At 44.0% G+C, this 25,876-nt stretch overlaps 1 protein-coding gene across 4 annotated transcripts in view; it reads right to left on the minus strand.

The window, feature by feature from the left end:
* The window catches only part of SMAD9 (SMAD family member 9), a 40,544-nt gene extending 21,201 nt beyond the window's left edge, over nucleotides 1–19,343 (minus strand). The window contains exons 1-2 of one of the 4 annotated variants that reach the window (XM_038135645.1): nucleotides 19,269–19,343; nucleotides 3,377–4,014 (exon numbers count right to left, since the gene is read on the minus strand). In XM_038135645.1, coding sequence (XP_037991573.1) covers nucleotides 3,377–3,788 — 412 coding nt within the window. In that variant the 5' untranslated portion in view covers nucleotides 3,789–4,014; nucleotides 19,269–19,343. Of the gene's footprint in view, nucleotides 1–3,376; nucleotides 4,015–18,334; nucleotides 18,484–18,849; nucleotides 18,883–19,268 lie in introns of those variants that run through there. The other 3 variants (XM_038135653.1, XM_038135662.1, XM_038135637.1) reach the window with 3 other exon arrangements.
* Nucleotides 19,344–25,876: the final 6,533 nt, after the last annotated feature.

A 25,876-nucleotide genomic window follows, 5' to 3' on the forward strand; every position in this document is an offset into this window, starting at 1 on the left:
TGTCCACCAAGAGCCAGAGGCGGATCCTTCCTTCTATGCATGCTGAAGTGTTGATGATCTTTGTTCAACTGAAGACAAACATGGTCATGTCCTAAGTCCCACCACTGCTTTTCATACCTTTCTCCCATTCCCTTTAGCTTCAACAGTCCTTGCTGGGAACCTGGCTGTGCCTGTGACTTCAGATGCTAGCAAGCAAACTTCTCTGCCTCATTTTAATTTCAGGTACAACATTCACACTACAATTTCTCACACATTAATCCATCTCTGCATAGTTTACTACTTTTGGAGACCACTCTCTGGTGAGATCCATCTCTTCCCTGAGCCCATGACTACTTCCATACACATGGCCAACAGTGAAGCCATTAGGTAGTCTTCCACCTCGGAGGCTATCACGTCTTAGTCCCTCTCAGGCTTCATGAAAGCAGTCAGTTAGTCCAAGTCAAAAATTCTCCTGTCCACAGCAATGGTGCACCCTCAAATTTGCAATACTTACATATGAATGATCACTTATAAAAACAATAGAGTACACATTTAAGCAGCTTCTGCTGACAATAAATCAGACTTCTGAGAAGCTCTTTGAAGGCAACAATGAAGGGGGAAGGAGAGCATAACCTAAATACATACCTCCTTCAGATTAGGTGGCCTAACTCCTCTCTGCAGTGGGATGTTGCACACATAGACCAAATATTTTCTGCTTTTTTTTTCCTAAGCGGCACCTGCTATTCAGCAGACCTGAGAAGAAATCTGCCAGGAATAGTTGTAGCAGCAATAAAAGCCATGTGTAATCTGTGCTGTTTCAGTAGCAGAGCCTAAAATGGGACTGGGCAGCCTGACGACACAGCAGAGGTAATGAAATCCCTGAATCTCTGACCAGATTTCAAAGCTGTACTCTAGTAACAGAGGTCTAGGGATTTGCCAGGCTGTCAAAGAAGGATGAGGCCCTCCCATCTTTGACACAAATCATTCATTCTGGATTGAAGTTAATGGATCTGGTCATGGAGTGGTTGACTCAGCAAGAAAGACGGCAGTGATGGAAAAATTATCCCCAAAAGGGTGGACATTTGTATGAAATAATACTGGTATGTGGATTATAAAAAGTACAGTGTTCACTTATTCAGTGGAGGATTCTTCAGCTCCAGAGGACGAGACTTGGAGAATCTCATCTAAGCCTAAGATCACCAACAGCCAAGATGCAGATTTCCTGCAGTTAAAAGAGAACTGTTTAAACAGACTAGCACCTAAATCAACCACTCCCAGCCTCTTCTGTGGTGATCTCACTGCTACCACTTTCTCATGAAGCTCATTTGTTCTCTTTCCTTGCCAACACCTCATTACAGCCTGCTTTCTAACTGGAGCTGCATTGCACCACATGCAGTGGTGCAAGTTCTCTCTCCTGCTGCTGTCCCAGAGCACCTGAGTGGGTTTCACTCTGCTATACTGTACTAATATATCCCATAGCTGTGAGCTTCAGCTTCTGAGTTGTCCCTCTAAGCAGAGTTGTAGGAGTGAATACAACAGTCTGAGAACAATTCCTGGGTCCTGTGGAGAACGGGCCAAAGTCCCACCAAAGTCCCTCCTGTGTGCTAACCCCTGCACTCTGAGAGCTGCTAGTCCACATGAGTCCACATGGGTGAAAGCTATTCCTGGGATCACGCTACTAATTCTGCAGTACCCAGAGCTGCACCTTGTCCCCTTTTGCTTTACTAGCAGAGATAGAGCCAGTCTGCTGCACAGACAGACAGTAGAGACATGTTCACAGCTGAAAGCTTCTGAGTTTCAGGATCAGAACAACAAGCTTTGGCAGCCATTTAGCAGCTGCTGGACTATTCCATTAGCAGTGTTTGTTAGCTGGCACTAAACAGATGAGAAAACCAGGGTTGAAATGAGCACTGTTCAGTGCTGTCAGCTTTGAGTTGACTCCATTAACTGCACCAAAGTTACACCAGAAGAAATGAGAAGACACTAAAGACTGCAGCCTGCAAATAAAAAAGTGCACTAAACAAAAAATGGGATATTTTATGAGCATCTTTTCTTAAATTATTGAAGAGTTTACTTTAGCAGGGTGTGAGATCAGCTCTTTCCACTGAAAATTGTTGACAACAAGCACCACTCAGTGTAGCTGTAAAATATAAAAGTTTTGACAATGTTTACAGCAGATCAGATACAACTTCACAGTGACAGCCCTGCTGCACTGGAAGGATTATCAGAAGAGGAAGCAGCCCTTGGTGCTTAACAAATGTTAACAAATGTCTTTCCCTTATTTCATCTGTATGAAAAGAAACATCCCACAGTTCACTTATCTGATCCTAATGTCACCTCAGAGTAAAATTCATGCCAGACAAGGAGTAATCTCAGAATAAAAAGTATACACTTACCAACTGTATCCATTAGTAAATTAAATTACCGTGATTTTTGGCAGTAAGGGAGAGCTAGGTTAGACATTAGAAATAATTTTGAACTGTAAGGATAGAAAAGCAATAGCTTCACCTGCCTGGGGAGGTTGTAGAGCCTTTATCACATGGGATTTTTGGAGCTCATTAGGAAAATATCTGTCAGGGACGTACCTGGTAATTTGGTTTGGTTCAAGAGTCTGGGCAGAGGAAAACAGGATGACTGTTCAAGACCTTTGCCAGCCCTGCTTTCCAAGATCCCTCCCTATAGAAGTCAACACTGAACAGTACAATTTTTAACAGCTGTTTCATTGACATAAAGCCCAATTAAATGACTTTTCAGTGAGGTCATAAGTTTTTAGTGAAGTCCAAAGAAGATTATCAGTAGAAAATTTCAAAGTTTCATGGGAACCTGATGGATTTATTTCACATAAACTCTCCATTTAGGTAAGTAAATCCCACTTAAGGCAGGCCAGCAGGTATTTTAGGAAGAATAAACTGACCTGGTTTTGTATTCACTGCAAAATATGCCATTTTACTGCAACTCTTATCTTTAAAGAGAAAGCTAGTGTTTCCTGGGGCTTAATGAGTCAACTGGTGGATGTCAATGAGACATAAATCCCACCACAGTGGTGAGGCCAGGAGGGTGCCCAGACTTCGTGCAAATAGCCACCAGTTCAAATAGGGAAGATTCAGCACCCACGTCCAGGGAGAGGAAGCTGCTTTCAGCACCTTGGACAAGATCCGGGTGCCCTCAGGGGTCCGACGGGACACAGACCCCAACGGGAGAGGGGCTCCTTACTCCCTCCCTAGTCCTGGCTGCCAGAGCTATGATAGCAGAAGGCAGGGTAAGACCCAAGATCCTTCCATCAGATGGAGCCTCTCTTTTCACATTTCGTAGCACTGCTGTAGGATGCACCAAGACTAGACCTGCCAGAGCAAGAGCTAACACAGGGATGCAAATCATTTGCAGATGACATAATTACCTGGGGTTTCCACCCGCCGGTAGTGGTAGGGGTTGATGCACACTTCTTTCTGTTTCGAGCCAAAAGGGAATTCACAACATTCCAGTGGTTTCAGCTCATGGTGAGATTGTAAATCAGGCCAGCGCCACACTCTGCAATATATGACGTGGGGAAGCCCCTTGCGGTGAGACACCTGCAGCCGCCCATCCAAGGAACGTGGGATCGTGACGCATTTACTGGGCTGACCCGGGCAGCTCAGAGCCCTCTCCAGTTCTTCCATGGCTCCTTTTTTCTTCTTTAACTTCTTCACCAAGGAATCAACAGCTTTTTCTGCCCACTTTTCTTCTTCATCTCCTTGTTTCCAGCCCAGCAGCCTTTTCACTGCAGGGCTGGTGAAGGAGAACAAGGAACTGATAGGGGTGCTGGAGTGCATAAGAAGCAGAGATTGTGCACGAGCGTCAACGGAAGCACAAACTGTTCTCCTGCCTTGCAATACCTGCAGGGAGTTTCCACAGTGTTGTGATGGACACTTCCTTCAGTGGAAGAAGGAAGAGAGGTTCTTTCACACGTACGTTTTTGTAGTCTTAGGCACTGGTTACAAGTAGTCCAACAGGGTGGGTCTCAGAACTTTCCAAACATCAAGAAACTGCTGATGAAGCCTGGAACAGCAACACAATACATGGTTAGGCTTCACACACTATTTCCATTGTTCCTTCAATAAAGTGTTTTGAAAGAGAAATCATTCAAAATGTGTAGTTAATTTTCAGTGGTTTTCTGTTTGGTTTCTAATGTTTATTTTGGGCCCAAGCCTCTCTTCCACACTATCCACCCCACTCGTTTTAGAGTTGGACCATGGAAATTGTAAAGTATCCAGTCACTTCAACTTGTGTTTAGATTGTAATGCACCAGGCAAATGGTTGCAGGACTAAGATTATTTTTGGTATAAAAGAAAATTTACCTTCTTTTCTTATATGCTGGTAGCTGTAGGTTCAGCTCAATTATCTTCTATGAAAATAAATCTGTAATATCAAATTCTATGGAAGCAATGAGTAGAACACTGTTCTGATTTCAACTCACTCTCTGCCACTCCAATCTCACTGGACTGTCAAGAGTTGTAAAATATTAACTGCAAAATTAATTTAAATTTCTCCTAGATTTCATTTAATGCTTTTGAAAGATTTACTAGTATTCTCTAAACCTATTTATATTTCCTTACATGGAAGAGAAAAGCCTTTTTTTGCCTATACAGTCTGTTTCTCTCTCTTCAACAGTTCACAGCTTTCTGGACCCAAATCACAAACTTTTGGACACAGTTTGTGCTGGATGGATCCTGAGTTATTTTTGCTAGGAGCTGCTACATCTGACAGAGTCCAACAGAAAGAGTTTAGTTCTTAAGGTCTTCTCCTTTTTTTTTTTTTTTTTTTCTTCATATAGCTGGAGCCAGTCTAATTTTAGCTGAAAATTACATATTTCCACTGACTGGAGCTCTGAGGAAAAAATGTCCTTGTATGTCAAGCTATATACTGCTTTAAATATATTTCATGGACCCCCTGTGCATAACAAGTCCAAAGGTCTGAACTACACAGAGGGAACTTAAAACAGGAGATGGGGCCGTCTTCCAAATGGATACCTCAAGAAAAGCAGCTCCATGATTGCCCTAGTCCACCCTTGTGGACCTTTTTGCCCCACCAATAAAGGCCTGCTCACAGTCCTCAGCACCACTTAGATGCAGCCACTGAGAAGATAGATGTTGCCCAGCACAGGGAGTGGCAGAGCTTCACAAACCATATTTTTGTGCAATTTCCTTGAATATACAGGTTTTATAGGAGTTCAGAGGGCACCTGGGGACACTGTGTGCAGGCACAGGTACAACACAGTGGGACAGGAGGCCAATCCCAAAGACTGGTTCTTTGGCATACTTGGATACCCTTGGCGCCACACAGCTCTGGAGCATGCTGCAGTGTGAGCACACATGGCCCAGGGCAGCAGAGCCTCTTGGACAGGCTGTGATGTTTACTGAGGACCAAGGACTGCCTAGAGCTGTTTTTCTCCCAGCTCTTGTTTTGTTCTCATGCCCATCCCTATGCCCCACTGCATTTCCCTTTGAGAAATGCCCATCACCCTGAGAAATGCAGATACATGGAAACATAACAAGCTTTTTCCCTTCCTCCACAACAGCAGCAATGGTGGGGAAAGGAGCTCAAAGTCCCAAAAGCCTTCCACTGCACTAGGAGGATGGAAGCACTTGGCCCCACAGAGGAGAAATCATGAAAGCAACTCTTTAGCAGCAGCTGTTCTTCTCCAAGACTTTCATATGCCAAGCACCATGAAAATATGCAGAGAGGAACTACAAAACAGGAAAGCCGAACAGGCACACCTTGCTTCAGGCACCCACCAGAGCACTGAGCTCTGGCTTATGCAATTTCTACATTATCAATCTATGTGTGTGTCCATTTGTCCTCGACTGTCAAGAGAGGCTCTTGACAGAGCACAGCAGAAACTCCCTCTCTCGTGCCCTTCATCAGTCAAAGATTGATTCCATGTAACTGTGGAAACCTGTCCCACCATACAAAAAGAAACTTCAGATTCCAGATTTTTTTTCTCTGCTCTGTATTAGTAAAAGTCCAATGACCTGGAGTATTTAACTGGATAGTTACTAATGCCTCTAGACAAAAACAAAGTCTATTCCAAACACTTAGAGGCTACATAGAGAGAATGAAGGAAAGTCAGAGTGATTTATCACAGGAAAAAAAACCCTCAATCTATCTGTAAAACATAATGTGGATAAAATTTAGGCAGGCAGGCTCCAGTCCTTGGAGGAGCAGGCTCAGGCTACAGAGCCCAGCACCAGCCCCATCCAGACATCCTGTGCAGAGGAGGTGTCTGTCCCTCGCTGCCCTGGTGAGAACCTGTGGAGGATCCACCATGACACTGCTGTCATTGCCTGGTGGCACCAAACCCCATCCTCACATGAAAAAATAAAACAATGCTGGGATCACTGTGGATCAACCCTGAAAGCAGCAACAGGAAGCAAGGAAAGGCAGGGATGAAGGCCCACGGGACCAGTAGCAATGTAGAAGTCTCTGCTTTATGCTGAAAGGGAAAATGGCTCACACTTCTTATCTGAAGGGGTCTCCTGGGCACTGGCATGTGTAAACAACTGCTCCTGATAAGTTAATGCAACATTACAACCATCAGATGTGAAAACATACCTGTTCACATAAAAGTATTGTCCCGAGATTTTCTTTCCCATTTTGACCAAGGTTTTAAATAAACACATTAATCTCGTTCAGTCAAATTAAATAACTCAACAGTGACATCAGTATGAGTCGGAGCACTATTGTTGCTGGTGGGAGAGTCGCCAAGACTATGTGTATAAAAGCAAAAGCCGTGCTTTGCAGACCATGTGATGTAGTCTCAGATAAGTACATTGCACAATTTCCTACCGTGCTCCCCCCAGTTTCTTCTAAAATCTTTTTTCCCCAAATTCTACTGACCTATAAAACATAAATGGTATTATGTAAACTAAACAGCTTGCAAATAATATTATCAGAACATCCTAGTTTAATGTTATTAAATTACATAATACTGCATACTATTCAGCAGACTAAGCCCTGTGTTGCTGCGCTTAGATTCTCCATTGCGAAATAGTGAGGCAGCCACTCAGCTCCAGGGCTGCAACAACAGAGATGTCAATTCACAATTTAATTTTAACAGTCTTTCAGGACAGCAGTTTCTTAAGCCATATGCCTTTGGTAACAGGAAACTTGACTACCCAACTGGAATGTTTCAAACCCACACTTGATGTTTTTTCTGTGCTGATGATCCATTGTGTTTCTCGATGCTCAATGCAGTTTAGAGTAGCAGTGGGGAGGGAAGTGTTACAGTTTTGATCCATATTCCCAGCACATGTGCATTATACAATGATGGAAGTTCTGGTCTGGTCAGCCCTATCTCCCTCACTGACAATATGATATGCTATCATGAGGATGAGTCAGGCATCGTTCAGGATACATTCCTAACACAATTCCCTCCCCTGAGACTACAAGGAAGGCTTTGTCTATCTGTCAGCTAAGTGACTGGTCAACGCTGAACACAGTCAGTCTTCCATGCTGTAAATCCTTATTCCATCACTGAGTATAGCCTAAGACCTGAAGCTTGATTTAGGGAAGAGGCAGAAGACATACGGGACGTGAGCATGAACCCACCCTTTTTATTTTCTGTGGCCCACAGGAGAAGGTGGGACTAGAAACATGTCAGCCCAGTTCACTGGCTCCATTCTCCCTACACATAGGGTTGACTACTATTGCTGTGGCACAATAGTGGTGGGAAACATGTCTGGGCACAGGAACTTTATTACCTGTAGAATGTCATTACCACAGCATCTGGAATGGCTTTGGTCTGTGCCAGCAGCAGTCCCCCAAACCACTTTTGTGCATAGTTCAAGAGTTTGGAGGGAACAGGGATCAGTCCTGCCAGCAGGACTGACATAAGACGTCAGCATAGAGCCACCATGTTTTGGAGGGTGAGACAACCATTGCACAGAAGTAAGCCTCAAAGCCAAGAAGAGCATTAGGCATGTTTCATTTATTAGTATAGAAGCAGTCTTTCAGTAGAATTTACTTGGCCACATAAACATGTCCAAGTTTTTGACACCTATCTGACCTACTCATCTCCAAGTCCCTAAATCTGTATTTGAGAAAAATACGTGTGTACATAGCATGGAGCATTCCACATAAAGGTAAATATCTAGGAAAAAAATAGCAAAATCAGGCACTGCATACAGCTAATGTGTGAGATGAGACACCTCAAGTCTGAATGACTGCTGCTAATACCCAGCAAAATGGACATTAAGTGGAAGGGATTAGGATATTTTCTCCTCCTCCTATGCCCATTTTTTACCTTCCAGTGTAGAAATAGGTTGTAGGTCCTCAGGTCAACAGGAGAAATGTGTGGCTCCAGGAGTTTCACTTCAGTAACTTCTACTGTGGTACTAAAGAGCCTGACAACCCAGAAGCAGAGGAAAACCCACCATAACTGTGGGCTTATGATTTCCTAACTGGAGGCAGGTCCTGATGAAGTCAATAAGAGGGGTTCCAGAACTCATGGATATTAAACATGCCCTCCTCTCTGTCTAGTGCAAATTTGCTGACATCTGCACTATAGAAAGATTTTGTTAAGTTTAGATTTTACCAAATGTTAAAAGGATCCATTGTGTCAGGGAAGATGTGAATCACATCACACCCCAGCAGAATGCCTGTGCAGTCCAACATGGTGATGAAGTTTCCTCTAATTCAGTGGTCATATAATCACAGAATCATAGAATATCCTGAGCTGAAAGGCACACACTAGGGTCATCAAAGCCAACTCCTGGCCCTGCATGGGCCACCCCAGGAGTCACACCATGTGCCTCCGAGCATTTTCCAAACACTTCTTGAACTCTGTTAGGCTGGTGCTGTGACCACTTCCCTGGGGAGCCTGCTCCAGTTCCACCTCTGAGTGAAAAAACTTTTCCTGATATCCAACCTAAACCTCCTCTGACACAGTTTCATACCATTCCCTCAGGCTGGGGGAATTTTGCTCCCATAGGCACAGCAGGGAAATTGTACCAGTCCTTGTTAGATATCACTCTAAGCTTTCTGCAGAAGTCAAAAAGGAAAACTTTCACGGATGCTAATGAAAACAGTCTTAAGACACTGCTGTGTGAAAGCAAAGTGTCCAACGTCCCTCAAAAGCGCATCTGTGTATGTGTATGGTGTGGGCAGATGTGTATCTGCTTCTGGTCTCAGCATAAAGCTTCAAGGTGCAGCTTCCACTCCAGCACTTGCGTGGTGAGAGGCATGGCTATCTGTCTTGAGAATGCCTGACATCATCAGTCTCGGTGTCACTGCAACAGCTAAGTAAGGCCACAGAGGGAGATTTCTCAAAGGGTCGTCTAGACATAAGCTGTGCAGTTCTTAGGGATGCATGTGGCTGGAAAACAGAGCAGTGAGACAATTATAGCTGGAAGTCTGACACTCAGTGACTAAATCACAACAGAACTGGAAGGGAGAAAATTGTTTCAGTCGATCAATGTGAAGAGGAATGTAGTGAACATGCTCTTAGTTATTTTTACCTAGCACTGATTCAGTTACTTCTACCTACTATGAAAGAGAGAAGCATGTGAATTTTCTTAAATTAAATGATTCTTGGTATGTTTTCAAATGTGTCCAGCTGGCAGCAGCCTGCACACACCCAGGGCTGGAAAAGAACCTCCCAAGTCAAATCATCTCTGCTACTTGCTATGGGTATCTTCTACACATCAGCAGGGAAAAGGGTTTCAAAGCAAACAAACAAACAAAGAAGTGTGTACAAATATGTGAGTCTCAAATGAGTGGCAAATCTCACCAGCCTTGCCTTGGGCCTCATGCACCAATCCTTTTTTTTTTTTTTGGTCCGAACAGCAGCTTGGAGCTGGGCAGCAGAGGTTTCCCATGTACACTCATTTCAGGAGAGCAGTGTGAAAGCACACGCCTGAGCGGCACAGTCCAGTAATGAGCCCATGGCTCAGCAACAGTGGCCACATGTTATTTTTGAAGCATGTAAATCACTTGTTCCACTCATGACACCTTCAGCATCAGTTGGGATCCCCCGAGGCTTCTTGTTGTCCTTGGGACCCACCCTTGGGACAAGGGTGCTATTATGAACCTATCTGAAACCACTGTCTTTCACACAAGAAAATACAGTGAATGAATTATTCATTATAATGTTCCCAACTTCTTCCACAACCGCAGAACCTAACACCTAGGGTTTTAATTTAACAGGATGAAAAGAAGGTTGGGGTTTTTTTAATTAAGAAATTAAATTTCTTCCCAATTTGACCCTGGATTGCTCCAACTAAAAACAGATCCAACGATAGGAGGTAGAATGTTTGAAGCTCAAATTTATCCATGTTTCGCACAGCCCTGGCAACACCTTGTTTATTCATATAAGCTGAAATGAATAATGTAAGCTTCTGAAACTAATCTTCTTGAGTCTTTTTCAAGTTTGTTCAGAAAACCCTTCTACAGTGAATTTTATGTGCAGGCATCAATATCACAAAGCAAATCTCACAGCATCTTATGCTTCTCCAGCCACTTGTTCACCATGTGGAGCCTTCACCTAAACTCACTGCCTCCCAAATAAAGTAAGAAAAAAATTTGATGCTAGTGATGAAAAATTTCAGTCATCACATAATTTTTCTGAGCTCACGTAACCACTCAAGTATACCTTATCTACTCAGCATCTTTTAGCTTCTCTTGACAGAAATAACACATTCTTACTTGATACAAAGGAGGAAAGGAATGACACATTCTTACTTGATACAAAGGAGGAAAGATTAAAGTATATAAGCTGCACACCTTAACACAGAAATGTGCACTTCCACACTAACAATGAAACACCTGCACAAGCATTTCAGAAACATAAATTCTGTCACAAAAGAAAATTAAGTACCCAGGTCATGTTTGGTATGCCCATGATGCCTGATTTGGAAACAATTCCTGCTGTAGGACTGCTGTGGGACTGTGGATGAGCACAGTGGCAGATGTTTCAACAAAGCTTCATAGGTGTGACATAAGATGGGGAGACCAGAGGGCATGGGCATGGTAACAGTACCCCCATGTGCAAAGTCTGCTGCAGACAGGATAGGGGCAATCTGTCCTTCATGTCCACTTGAAAAATCAGGGAGAGCATACGAGTAGGATAGATACATGTTGGGACAGTTGCTGCTGTCTGTGAGTGCATTTTACACAGCTTGATTCAAGAATAATTGTGCTGGCCTTGGGGAGGAAGAAGGGACTGGAAAACCCCTTGAGATGAGCCCCTATGACCCTACACCCCCTCCTAGAACCAAGTAAAGGGTGCCTCTCTTCCAGTGCAGCACTGGGCTTGCATGGCTACGCTGGCTTTGACCCCTGGGCTACTTGCATCCAGCTGCTGAGGATGGCAACCCAAACCAGAGGGCTGGATGTTCCCACCAAATTTTGCCTTTGAAAATCTCCCACAAAATCTGAAGACGCCCCACAAAATTACTACAACCAAAGTCTATGTAAAAATATTAAACTGGACCAATTTATCACTATGATCTATCTCTGACTGCACTTCCTTCCTCGGTATTAATTCTTAAAGGAAACCAGTGACTGTGATGTTTATTAGGAGTGAACCATACAGTATTCCCTGTCTGGGCCACACCAAACTTTCTAAGATGCAATCCCACAGGGACACATCCTCTTCTCTGCTTCACACCCTGCTCCCTGCAGGCAGGAAGAAGACCCATACACCCAGTCCCTGCCTTACCCCTTCCTGAGGCTGCCTTGCTCAGACACAGACCGGCACCTTGGAGGAAGAGCCCCTCTCTCAGCTGCTTTCCTCCAGCAAAGCTGAGGGCTAAGGAGCACTCATGCCATGGAGGATCTCTGAGGATGTATCTCTGGGAGAAGGCAGGAGGCATTGGGGTGATGAGGAGGTGTATCAACCTGCCCTAGGAAGCCAAAATGTCTTCTCATGGCTTTGGCTATCCCCATTTTACAGCCAGTCAGTCCTGCATTCCTCACATACCCACCATTCCCAGAGAAACTGTAGCAAAGCCCATTGGTGTTTCTAAAAATGGAAGGGTTAGAAATACGCAAAAAATAGAATTCCTGCTTTTAAAATAAAAGCTGATTCATCTCTGATACAAAGCATGAAGCCAAGTGCCTCCAGAACAAACACTTCACAAAGGAAGAAGGGGACTTGAAAAGAACTTCAGCTTCCATGCTGGTCTAAAGTTTACAGCCACACTAATTGGATCCCGTAATCCTTGTTATCAATCACTGGCATTCTTGGAGTCATTCCCAAATACTCATTTTAGGAAAAGGATTTGCTTAGATTTAGATGTTAAGAATGTTGTGAATAAGGATACATCTAAAGAACAATTATTTCACCAAGGATGTGGCACTCTAGTCTGATGGGAATCTATTCCGGAAATTTAGTGTCTTAAATTGTCAGAAGAGAACATGCTTTTGCATACCTGGTTGTGCCTTTACAGCACACACAGGGAAAAGGATAAAGCAAATGTCGTATGGCAGCATATCCCACCTCAGGGAGGTCTGTCTGAAGCATTACTCAGTTCTGGTGTTAACATAGCAGATGTCTTTTGCAGATGATTTAGCATCTCACAGCTTGGAAAGTGAAATACAGATCAATAGATGATATGGATCCTGGATAAAATCTCAAAAGGAAGAACTTCCAGAAGCGCTTCCCCTCTGACTGGCAGCAAGCCTGGGGAGGAAGCAACAGTACTGCTGGCCACGTCTCCTTCTCTGCAGGTGAGACAGCCTGGCCAACTGCATTGGGGGGATAAATTTCACACACAAGACACTTTCTGTACACATCACACTAGCAGTTGTCCACGGAATCACATTAGCATTTCATTGTGTTCCAACCATATCACATTCAAATCTGTTTTTCCTAAAAGGCCTCCATTGTGCATCGCTGTGGGAAATTGCTAATGCAATAAGATTGACATATAGGTTCTCCTGCATGAACATCCGCAGTAATCTGTGCTAATTGAGCCCTCAGTGGCTTGTGAAACCCTGCAGGGGGGAGGAAGGGTGGAGCATCCACACGGCCTACATCTTGGAGAGCTGCAGCAAATAACTGTGTGGAGAAGAGGTAAACACTAGTATTAGTATTCTTTATCCATGTAAAGATCTGATTCAGTGGCAGGGATTGCCTTGGTCAAGGGACCAGGATATTTTCTATGAAAAATATCTGGATATGCTTGGAATGTCTGTGGAAGTTATTTCCCAACAACAGGGCTAAGAACAAAAGGAGGAAGAGCTTGCCTATCTAGTTCCCTCCTGTGGGGGAAAGAAGGAGATAGCTGGCCATTCCCTGTGACTTCAGCTGAAGATGTGGGTGCTCAGATTCTCTGTAAACCAGAACATCTTCTTAGGAGATTAAACAGGTTTCATATGCCTACGTTTGAGTCTGGGAATAAAAAAACAAAGGCTGGATTCTCTTTAGCATGTAAGATGACATGTCATGTTAACTACCAGCTTCAGAAAACACTGAGCAGAAGGCACAAATCAGGCCCTGAGTCTTTGAAAGAAATATTTTACTCGTCTTCAAATCCATCTCAGGATTCCAAGGAATACCCCATCTCTTCATGGCTGTTGCTGCCCTTCCTCTCCCACCCTAACACTCAGCTTTGGCCCACGCAGCCCCTACAGCCCAAGGCTCCCGAGGAGGCCACCACCAAGAAGCCTGAGGTGGTCCTGTAGGACATGCAGCAGGACAGGCATGGGAGCTGCAGCCTCCCATGGGAATGGATTTTGGTTTCTCTACTCTAGATGTCTCTGCGAAGGTTTCATGCCGAGTGAAGTAATCCAAGATCTGTTGATGAGAGAGAGATAAATCAGCTACCTGTCATAAGCTGCAGGGTGAGAAACTGCACCTTGGCAGCTGGGCTGGAGTAATATGACATAGACAAGTAGGTTTGGATAGGCAAGACCAGCAAGTAACCATAGGAGAGTTTTGAAAAGCCACATGAACTGCTTGTGCCTCCGGTCAGTTTTGTGCCTACAGGGCAGTGTGTGGGATCGCTTCCTGCCACAGACCTCAAGGTAAACAGCCTTCCCTCAGGTGCCTCGATTTCTGCATCTGTCCCACAGGTGCCCTGACAGGGATGGCTTTGTAAAGCAGAGTCTGATGAGGAATACTGCAAAGGAATGCTTAAAAGAAAAAAGAAAAAAAAAAAAAAAAGGTGGGGTTTTTTGGTTTTTTGGTTTTTTTTTTTTTTTGGGTTTTTTTTTGTTAAGGGAAGGCAAACAAAAAAACACAAATAAAAAAAAGATTAGGCATTGTTGAAATGTATTGACCTGAGCTGCAGGGTTATTCACATTATAAAGGATTCTTCATTAGGTGGAGCTTTGCTGCTGGCAGACAAGGCCTTCTGGAAAGGGCACCTCCACCACCAGCTCCTGCCTGCTGTTCTGCACAGCATGGCTGCGTGACCCAGCTCACCACCAGGCCGAGCAAACACAGAACCACCGTTATCAAGAAGTGGCCAATCTGGCTCCTATTGTAGCCAGGTAATGAGGGTGAAAGGAAGCCTGAAGCAGAAAAAACTCTAATGACCCATGGGTCTGCTAATTTTCTTTCCTCCTCATTTCTCTCTTTTAATGGACAGTGAGTTTGAGGCCAGCAGTTGTGGGGAACTCAGGATGTGGGGAATATTTTCAAACCTATACAAAGGCCAGGCATATAGAGAGACTCCAGAATGGGAGCTGTTTCAGGAAGAAAAGCAAAAGATGCAGGATTTTGCATCTGGGAGCAGAACGCAGGCGGGAGAAGAGAGCTTATTGGGAAATGGAAGGTTGCAGTATCAAGCTGGAAGGTTGCCACACTGTGGACTAATGCTTTGGCAGCTGCAAACAAAATGAAGGAGAAATGTAAGAAGTAACATGAAGAAAAACTGTCAAGAGATATCTGGAAGTATCACAACCTGTGAGGAAACAGAAGAGGCAAAGATGATGCTAAGTTTGGCAGAGGGATAATGGTGATGCCACTGACAAGAAAAAAAGAGTGGGAAGGAAACAAGTTCTGGATAGAAAGATGTGAAAGATAAGGCTTTGCTTCTGCCAATCAGAAACACACTTCAATCTTAATGCAATGAAAAACAGAGATCTATTATCAGATTTTCTTCTTCTGTTTTTTTCTTGGTTTTTAAAGTAGGGATGGCTACATAAATTGGCAAGTCTCCTTCACTCCATGTCCACCTCCATCATGTCCTTGCAGTGCCTTGTCCAGAGGAACTGAACTTCAAAGAGAACTGCTCAACCTTACATCTGTCTAAGGTGTAGAAACCTGCGAATGGTCCTATAGAACAATCCACCTGATGTTTCACCTGCTTTAATTAAAATCCAAACATGTATTAATCAGGACCTCAAACTGGGCTCTGATCCTGCAATCTATTAAATCCACTCATCTGCAAAAGCACAGCCAGATTTTTAGCTGCTATAATAAATATACGGGGCCCAAGTCTCTTTAAGTCACCTTTCCACCTGTAAAATTCCCGCAGTATGAACCTTTCAAACAAAGGTTTGAAAGGTTAATTGCAGACAAAATACAAGATGAGAAATAATTTGGGATATTTTTGAAAAATTAGTTTTGTTGCACTGCATTCGAAGTCTAGTGCTTCTCACAACTGTTCTCAAAGACAGTAATAGGACCGCGATGATTATCTCAAATTGTTGTTGTTATTACTATCCCTTGCTGCTCATGCACAGTAACACTGATGGTTCTTTATACCCACCTGTATCAGGAAACCAGGCAGTTAGAGAGAACAACCTTTACTATGTATATTTCTGCTGCGTTGTTTTCAGTCAAAATATTTATGATGAATTAATTGGGTTTTTTTTTCTTCCCCAGCCCTGTAATTATTATTCGTAAAGGGTATATATTGCACAGAAAATGGAATCTCTCTACACTCTCACTGGATATTTTGCAGCAGACAAATTATATTGTATATATATATATATATATATATATATATATATATACACATATATATATATTTGTCTCCCCTTATTCTTTTAAGTTTCTTTGAAACAGGATGCCCAGTGCTGCTGCTGATGCTGGAATTACTGTTAGTCAGTATCAGCACTGGTGATAAACTCCAGCTAGTGTTTTGGTTAAAGGTCACTTGTAATTAGTAGTCATTGTCCTTTGAATTTAACAATGGAAAAATAAAACTTTATAGCGACAGATTAGCCTGGCCATCAAAATTACAGCACTTTAGCACTCAGGAGAGAGGATTGCATGACACACTATCTCCCTGTCTGATAACAGCAGATAGCTAAGAATTCAAACACGAGATGCAGAAAGCCTGTAAAAGAATAAAAGGAGAGAAAGGAGAATTAACTGTGCAGATGTTACATGATACATTATATCGACACTTCCACACTCCTCTTTTAGTGAGCTGGGCCTCAGCTTGTACCCACAGAAGCGAAGATGGAGCACTACTGCTCGTTTTCGTGAGAGTAGCTTTCAAACCCGAGGTGCTACTGAGTTCCTCTACACCACATCCCCACCTTCTGCAGATACTTGGCAGTGTGTGCATGACTCTTTAGTGAAATACTAATTCTCAACTTCTTCACAAAGTTGGGCAGTTGACAGCTTTGTACAAATTCATTTCAGTTGCTGCAGGTAAATAAAAGCTCTCTCCACCTCGTATCAGTTTACAAAAACTGACACAGATTCAATACATCCATCAGGAAATCTCCTGGTTCGCATATATAATATGGATATGATAAGGATTTGTGCTAAAATACACTTGACCCTTATTCCAGGCACTTTTGCAGAATTACTATTTATCAGCTTATGTACAAGGTAGTAAAGTGAAGAAAAAAATGTTTCTAATTCCATCACAAAGGACAGACAGGAATGGGAACTACTGCTAAACCCAGTAAATACAAGATATCCTTCTTAATACAACTGACTTAAAATGTATTTTTGGGCATGTTTATTTTAGCTACTAAGTCAAATTAACTCAATATTTAAAAAAGCAAAAAACAAACCACAACCGTCCCCAGCGTCTGCTTTAAAATCTAACAGGAAGCAAAGATGAACCAGCCAGACACTGGTACTTATCAAATCTGAAAGAAGGGAGTTGTCTGGCTGGATTAAAACGGATGAGGTTTGTTTTAGTGATGACATTTGTCCTACCATTGCTGAGGAGAAGAATTTTGCAGCACTTTCTTCATCTTATGCTCCTGAAGATGGGAAGATTAGTCCTACCACACAAATACTTACACATATAGAGGGGCACATTTCCACACATCGGAGATGCTGAAGAGTACTGAAACTTGCGTTATCTGCAGTGCCCTTCCCAAACCACTGCAAACTTGAATACATTCCCAAGCCATGCACATAATTTCCCACTTCTGCCAAAGGAGAGCTCCTTCACTGAATAGCTGACCATTCTGGGCTGAAACATTTCTTTCCCTAATTTATAAGATGCAAGTAATTAACAGCGGGCGTGCGTGTCTGTGCATCCGCACGTGTCCATGTGTGTGTCATTTATTTTTATTCTCACTAATGCCTCCTTTAAGCAGACCTGGCTAGCATTAAATAAATTTACCCATAAAATCAAACTAGGAAAACACAAAGTTACCAAACAATATCCGAATTGTTACTAATGAGCCGAACTCCGATTTTCCCCCCATTTAGAGCCGCCTGGGCACGGAGATAAAATTACAGTGATTTGTAATTTGCCATATCGAGGGCTATTGTTTTTGGAAATGTTGGTTACTTGCTAACCAACAGACGTGTAACGTTTTAACTTCGGAGCCAAAAGACAAGAAGCCAATCAGAGTCACCGTTCGTAGCTGGAATAAAAACTCCGAATCCCAGCAATTCTGCTCCGTTTAGCCCGGGAGCGTGTCCAGGAGCGGGATTTCTTGAACAGAAAATAACCTCTGAAAGGAAAAGTATTTCCAAACGTGTCATGTGGGGCTCTGTTGTTTCTTTTCTTCCTTTTCTTTTTTTTTTTTTTTTTTTTAACCTCCCCTCTCCTGCTTAAAAGAGAAAGAAAGAAATCCTGACAGCGGGAAGACTTGTCAACGTTTAGCCATCCATAAAAATGTTTTTCCCCGCGCTCCTCCTTTCGCTCGCCGTCCTGGCGTCGGTCTGTCTCATCTCACTGCTCTGCGGCCCCAGCCCCCGCCCGCACACCGCCCCAGCGCAGCGGGGCCGGGGCCGCCAGCCGGGGGGACACCGGCCCGGGGCGCCGCCGCGGCTGCTCCGCCGGGCGCACGGGGGGATGCTGCGCCCGCCGCCGCCCCGCCGCCCGGCACCGCTCGGGGAAGGATGCGGGACCGCCCCGGCGCGAAGTTCGGAGCGACGGCACTGTTCCCCATCCCCTGTACTTCCCCCCTCCGCCCTTCCCGGGACGCTGCCGGGAGCCCCGGCTCTTACCTGCCACGGGCGCGGGCTGGGGTCTCGGCGCGCCGCGGGCGGGAGCGGGGCTGCAGCTGCGCGGCGGCGGCGGCGGGGCCAGGGCGCAGCGGCAGCGGCAGCGGCAGCAGCAGCCCCGGCCGGCGTCAGTCAGGCGGGAGCCGCCAGGCTGTATTAGTGCGCCGGGCTGGACCGCGGCCAGCAGCGCCGCGGCCGCTGGCCCGCCCCTCGCCCCCCCGCCCCCGCGCCCCCCCGGCCGCGCTCACACACGCTCGCACACACACACGATCTCACACACACGGGATCGCTCACACACGACCGCACACACTCAAGCGCACATCCACACGCTCGCACAAACTCAAGCGCACATCCACACGCTCGCACACTTGGCACCGCTCGCACACACGCACATCCACACAGATACAGATGCACACACGGACGAGCACACACTCATACGCACACTCGCACCATGCACCCTCCCACCATGCACCCTCCCGCACCCGCAGCCACCGCACGCCGCCCCTCGCCGGGCTCACCGCTCCGCGCCCGCCGAGTTCTGCCCCTCCGGCACACGGGCTCCCCGTGACAGCTCGCCCGCAGGCACAGGCACACACGAACCACCCCCGCCGAACCCGCCCTTCACACACCCCCTGCTGCCGCTCGCCCCCAGCCCCGCGCCCCGCGGGAGCGCAGCCGCCTCGGGGGCCGCCATTCCGCGGGCCCGGGCTGCCTGCCGAGGGGTGCCCCCATCGCTGCCCTGCCCGGGGCCGTGCGGGGCCGCCGAGGCGTTTGCGTGTGACCGCCGGGCCGCTCCGGGACAGATCCTTCCTGAAGTGCCCCCGCAGCCGGCCCTTCCCCGGGGTCCTTCTCGCCAGTCCCCGAGGATGGACACAGTGGCCAAGCGGGGCGTGGGCCAACTTCAGCCCCATCCCGCGCTGCAACGAGTGCAGCTTACCCGGCTTTTGGGTACAGGAGACAAACACCGGCTGCGGGCAAAGACTTGGAATCGACGTCGCCCCTCTGGGACGGCTGGACAGCACAGCTGCAACGTGTTTGGGGATCAAACTACGCCTTCCCATGCCGGGCTGTGCGGAGGTCCCATCATTTCTCGGACTGGACAGAGAACACCGAACTGCAGCTGGCACTGATGAGCAGATGCATTTCCTGCTCCAGAGATTACCTATTAAACCCTCATATTCCCTGGAAGTAAGCATCTCTAGCTATGTAGCGTATTGCATTAGCCGTAATAAGGAAGGGCTGAAAGAAGGGAAGTCAAGTGGCTTCAAGGACACTAGACATAAGAGCTACTCATGAAATTGGGGCTCCAGGCAGTGCTAGGAACAGGTACTGTCTGAACCTGACCCTGGCTGCTTTGAGGGGCTCCAGTTAAATTGCACTGTGCCTTTTGGGGTCAATCAATAAATATGATTAAAGATACTATCCTGCTGACATTTTCACCAAAATTTTTTACATTGTAAAACATGCCAGCAAAGCTAATGTTGTTTGAGTAGACATCAAAAAGCCACAATGCAATTACAGCTCCGCAGCGCAGTTTTATCCAAGCATGCGTGTGTGGGGGCTGTGGCGCAATAGGGAGATACAATGTAATGCCCCAAAATACCTGTTTCCTGCTTCGGACTAAATCGCCTTCAAATACCGGCGTCTTCCCCACTGCTTAACGGGCTTCTCCAACAGGAGACTTCTCGACAGATGAGTGGCAGAAGAGATGCTGTTAATTAAAAATCACTGTAAATATTAATAAGTGCCAATCACACAGTCTAACTGGGTGTGCTTTCAGATTTTATGTCCACAATGTTGTTTATTTTTAACTGAAGACATCACATTGCAAATGTATACATGGGCAGTTGAGGGAGGGGTAGGGGGGTGGGTCGGCAGAGGTGTGGTGTGTGAGTTACTGAAGCACAACCAAATTCTGCTGGGTGTCACCACATCTCTTTCAGGTGTTGAAACCTCTGGTTTCTCGTGCCTTTGCTCAGAGTTTCTGTTACCAAAAAAGGGGTGGCAGGACAAGGCGGGTCTTTACTCCTTCCACTCTGGTGCACAGCCTGCTGTGCTACCTCCAGTCTGTCTTCATTGGCAGGGTACACTAAAACACAGTACAGATACTGGAGTGATCCCAGACAGCAGAGCTGCTGCCCAGATTGAGCAGTCAGTTCCTAAAACTTTACTTTGATTGAGGCTTCCAGTTAAATAGGCATAAATTATTTGTGAAATGACTTAATTGCATTCCTATTTGTGTGGTGGCGGTTTTAGCTGTCCCATATCGGAAAAAACTCTAGCTAACAGAGGTCACATGTGTGTGTTTATACATATACATACATACATACATACATACATATATATATATATATATATATATATATATATATATATAAAACACTAGAGTTTGATACATTATAGATTATATAGCAGGCAACATTTTTTTTGCATGCAGTTGTATTTCTGATCATGTGGCATGCACACATACATGTTTTATTACAAGAGCTGAATATATGCTGGTGTTACCTGTGATCTGCATGGAACCTTTGGAATGAGGGATCTCCTCAGAAGCAGTGCTCATCTATCCTGCCTGTCCTTTCCACTCTCTCCACACACACTTTCAGAGCCCAAATACCTGAGTCCAAATCTTCTTCTGCATGGCTTTCAAAGCCATGTCCTCTTTATAAGGCTCTGATCCTCCTGTCAGGGTGACGCATCACCTGTCACTCCTCTGCACCATCTGGGCTCTGCTAATTCCATTTCTCATTTGCCACCATCTCTTTCCAGTGCCTCATTTCCCATCCTGCCTCTCAAATCCCCTCCTGTAAAAAACAGACAAAGGTACTTTACTCATAAAGCAAAACCTTATTGGAGTATTCTTCTTATTTTGGTCTGTATTTTGTCTTTTTGTACTGGATAACTCTGTGAAGAAAATAATCAGTATAAGATTATATGGAAAATAGTAAAGACTGGATGTAGCTGTAAAATGGATGGAAAGGTACTAATGTCTTTTAGCACTGATACTGTGTAAAACATAGAATAACATGAATTTTCCACTTGGACAGAACTGCAAGTTCCCGAGAGCTGTAAATACTCTGACTCTGTAAGTACTGCTCCAGGGCTCCAGTGAAGTACTGGCAGTGTCCACCACTGAACAAGGAACAGCTGTTACAACAGCAGTGTCGTGTGCCGGATGATGGAGATCCCCCAAACAGCTCCAAGTGTGCTGTTGTGGGCACTAGAAGACTCCTAGCCACAGTATCTTGGATTTACTGCATGAGTTACATTTTCCTCAAGGGCTTTCTCCAGGCAAAGACACAGCAGGCACTTGCCTCTGGCAGCAGATTTTTGGGAACAGCATCATAGTTGTGGTTCTGTTGCCCGCTTTGCCTGTGCCAGAGCCCTGGAAAGTGAGGGTTGTTCCTGTATTGCAGGGTGGAGTCAGACATGTGGGGCAGCATTGCCAAGAAGAAGCTGATTATTCAAGCAGCAGCAGTCATCTTCTCACTCTCTCCGTGGGTGCCTGAAATACAAGCCTAAAGCCTGCCAGGATGCCTAGCTCCACATCTTTTACTCCCCTCTCCAGGACAGGGCTAGACCAGCCACAACTCCCTACCCTCGGGTTTGACTGTTTGATATTTCTTGTGTTGTCTGGAAGCTTGGAGCTTACCCTGCTTCTTATTCACAGGCAGTTTGGGTATCTCAGTATCCTAACAAAGGTTCCAACAATTTGGACACATCTGTATCAGGTTTAAAAATAAGCCCTTGAACCATTAGGGAGCCTTCCTTCACATATCTTTTCCAGCACAAGCAGGATGAAACATTTGCTTTTACAAACATGTTTTGTGCTACTCACATAAATTTCCTGCATGTTTATGGTTTAAGATGCAAATTCTCAGAAGAAAAACAGGTGGAAAAGGCAGCTGCAATCTTGTGCAACATGTTGGTGAAAGCAGCATTGCAGAGACTGTGCTGGGCAGCTGGGTGGTCTGTTCTGTCACAGAAAAGGAATTGCAATTGCTCATCTCACTGCTCTTTGCTTCAGATTCTGCAAGTGGAGCTATAAATCCAGAGAGGCAGAAGAAGGACGTAGGCAGGCAGGTTTGGAGGTGCATGCCTAAAGGGAGAGAAGGAATAAAGGGAATCAGCAGTAGAGTGGATGGAGTAACAAGGACCACCTGAGAAAACTGAAAAACAATAGTTCAGAAATATTGGGAGACACAGGTGAGCAGACTGAGCGGCTTCAGGTACTGCCACCAGGATGGGGATTCTGTCCCTTTTGGGTCAGATGATTAGTAAGATCTGAAATTTCTCATTTAGCTTCATTGCACTTCTCATCCAGGGTTGAAAGAAGTGTCAATAAATGAATGAGCATACTGTGATATGGACAAATTAATTTATTCTTGGTACTTTTCAATTACCAGATGAAAAAGACTCTACAAAATATTTGGACTGGTCAGGTTACTACAGTTTTCATAAGTGGAAAGGACAATTTCCTATCCAGTACCATAACAAGATTTTTGTTAGTGTGTGTATGTAAGCGCTGGCTAAAAGAATGAAATCATATTTGTGATTAAAGATTTTGGTGGCAATTTCTGCTCTGAGCTAAAACCCCATAAATTCTAAGGAAGTCCAGGGAAATTTGTCTTCATCTAATTATACCAAAACTCCACAGGGTCCCTTGATTTTTTTTAGTTTTCTTTGATGCACATACAATGACTTGGGTCTGATTCTTCAAAGCTTTTAGTGCACTGAGATCCAGCTACCTGTCTTGTTATTTGTGCTGAGTTTGCTCTCTGCTGCAGAGAATAACACTTGAGATGCTCAGAACAATATAATTCTTGAGATGTCTTTTTATTCCAAGATATGTGGATTGATGCCAGACTAGCTGAGGTTAGTTGGAAGAAGAAGATCTTCCAGTTGACAGAGTCTGTTACTTTGTCCTCAAAACTGTGAGGCCATGTGGAGGAAGAGGACAGAGACAACCTACTTGCACTTCTTGTTCCTTTAGCATAGTAATGTTGATGACTTAGTAAACCTTAGAAGGCAAAGTCTGGAAGGATTTTTTCCACCCTTTTTAGCCACCACTGGCTGAAACCTGTAATAAATCACCTCCCTGATGTTTGCTTGACCTGGATGAAATATTAATGTGCCTCTGGCTCAACTGGCATTGATTCAAGAACTGCTGGAATCCCCTGCCTTCACTTCACCTTCTGAACTTCACACCTAATATTGAGAAGAATCAGATGAACTCTCAGACATTTTATCTAAGTCCATCCTTTATCTTTCTAACGTGAGCAGTTTTCTTGTTGCTGAGGACTTGCTTGGATGAAAACAAAGAGTATGGAAAAGAATATGCAAAGATTCAGTGATAGTAAGAATAAGCCACTGTCCTTTGACTTCACATATATACAGAGGTCCCAGGATTTCCCTGAACTTTGGCGTCAGAGCCAACAGCTATGGTTGAGGTAGAGCAAATCTTCTGGAAATAAAGATTTTGAAATCATTAGTGATGGAAAATCCATTACAAGTCTTGCTAAGTTGTTCCATGGTCAGGCTAATCCTTGGCTGAAAAGGTAGCATAAGCACGGGCTGTAAAGAAAAATTACTTTCTCTGCTCTGAATTCTTCTATCTTCAGCTACTAGCAGTTTCATCTTGTGTCTTTATACATCGGACTAAAAATTCATTATTTCTGCATGTTCCTTTACAGCCTGTGCTTACCTTTTCCTTCATACACTTGGCAATGGCCCTTAAATATCAGGTGATCAAATAATCTTAAGAGTTGCTGGGCTCCCCTTTGATTCCATTCCAAATTTTCAACATTTTTTGAATGATGAACATCAAGAACCCAGGCTTCTTCAGCTCTACTAGACATCAGGGGACATACACAGAGAACAGTTGACCTTGTGTGTCTCTATTTCCACCTATGAAGATCACACCAGTATTTAATAATTTTGTCTCTTACTGAGATGAAGCCCAAGATTTATTTAGGTTCTAGGTTGGACTCCTCATCCTCTCACACCTTGACCTGCAAACATTCTTCACTCCAGCATGTCACCTTACGGACAGGAACAGAGTGTGCAGAAACATTCTGTTTTCTTGAGCCAGGCTTACAAGCAAATACTGGAATAACTTCCCCATTGCTGAGGGAGACATTCTGCTTCTGAAGTACAGATTAGGCAAAAAATCTGTCAGAACAGCTGGTTCTTTCATGGCAATGGGGAGGGATAGAATGACTTTGAGGTCCTCACCTGCACTATTGACAGTCTAATTACATATTCTCTTCAATTTTTTTTTCTCCTCTTTTCTCAGCAATGTATAATTTGTGTCATTGGCAAAGTTCTCAGTAACAACTTCATATACTTCATATATTATTCTGCATCATTATTAAAAAGATAGTTAAATACTGTTAGGTCAAGAAATTATCTCTTTGAGTACTCATTAAAAATCCATCAAGCTGATAAAATTTTCCCCATTTATGGTGATGTTTTCAGACCTAGGAACTAGTCAGTTTTTAATCAATTTAAAATAATACAAATTCAATACACCTTACATTAATTTCTTAATTAAAATGTCAGGTAGCGTGAAGCTGAATACTTCAGAAAAGTCTGTAACATCATACTCATTTCCTTTACCAGCTAATCTTTTAATTCAGTTTTAATTTCATCAGATGTATTTATTGAGTGGTGGTACATATGCCATCCTCCTGTTGTCCTCCCTTAATCCTTCAGCAACCATGACCTGTTTTAACTGTTTCATTGTTTTGCCCGGAACTGTTTCTAACTCTGAAAGACCTCTAATCACCCCACATATTCCATATATCTCAAAATGCTAACATAATATTAGCTGTCTTCTGCTTTAATGTTCCTAACCTTTCCAAATCTGTTCAAGCAGCGTGTGTTGGTCATAGAGCTCATTACTGCTCACATTTAAAATCCTTGAAAACAAGGTGTTAGATGCTGAATTTTTAAGACCAGGGAATCCAGTAAGCACAACTTTTCACAAGAAGCTATTGACCTGATAATTTCAAAATGTCTTAAGTCAGGGTTTGCTTTTTAACATCATTTTCAGTTATTGTTAAAATAGAAAATGTTATTACCTTGCAGTATAAATAATTTAACTCTTTTATTCCAGTTAGTTTTTGAAATCTTTAATTTATTATTCTCAGTTCTATCATTTCTACCTAGTACTGAACAAATAAGTGATTGAATTACTTTAACTTCTGGAATACTTAACCCCTTTCTTACTGTTTCTTTTGCTGTCCATGGATTTATCCTCCTTTTTTTTCCGTTATGATTTTTTTTTCTAAAATCTCTATTTGTTTTTTGTCTTGTGTGTTTTATAGAACATATTTGCATTTTCACTCATTTGGGGTCTGTCTGTTCTCTGTTAACCAAAATAGCCTCAGTTCTCAGTTGGATTGTGGTTTTGAAAGTATCTCCTAGAATGTTTTAAGCAGTTCCTAATTATTATTTCCTTTCTATTTATTTTCTTTCTTTTCAGCTGATTTAGCTTCAAAATGCTGTCAGCTTTGTAAGACTCTGAATTTCTGGTTTTGGTTT

The sequence above is a fragment of the Motacilla alba genome, chromosome 1 (genome assembly GCF_015832195.1).
Source record: "Motacilla alba alba isolate MOTALB_02 chromosome 1, Motacilla_alba_V1.0_pri, whole genome shotgun sequence".
Taxonomy (NCBI): domain Eukaryota; kingdom Metazoa; phylum Chordata; class Aves; order Passeriformes; family Motacillidae; genus Motacilla; species Motacilla alba.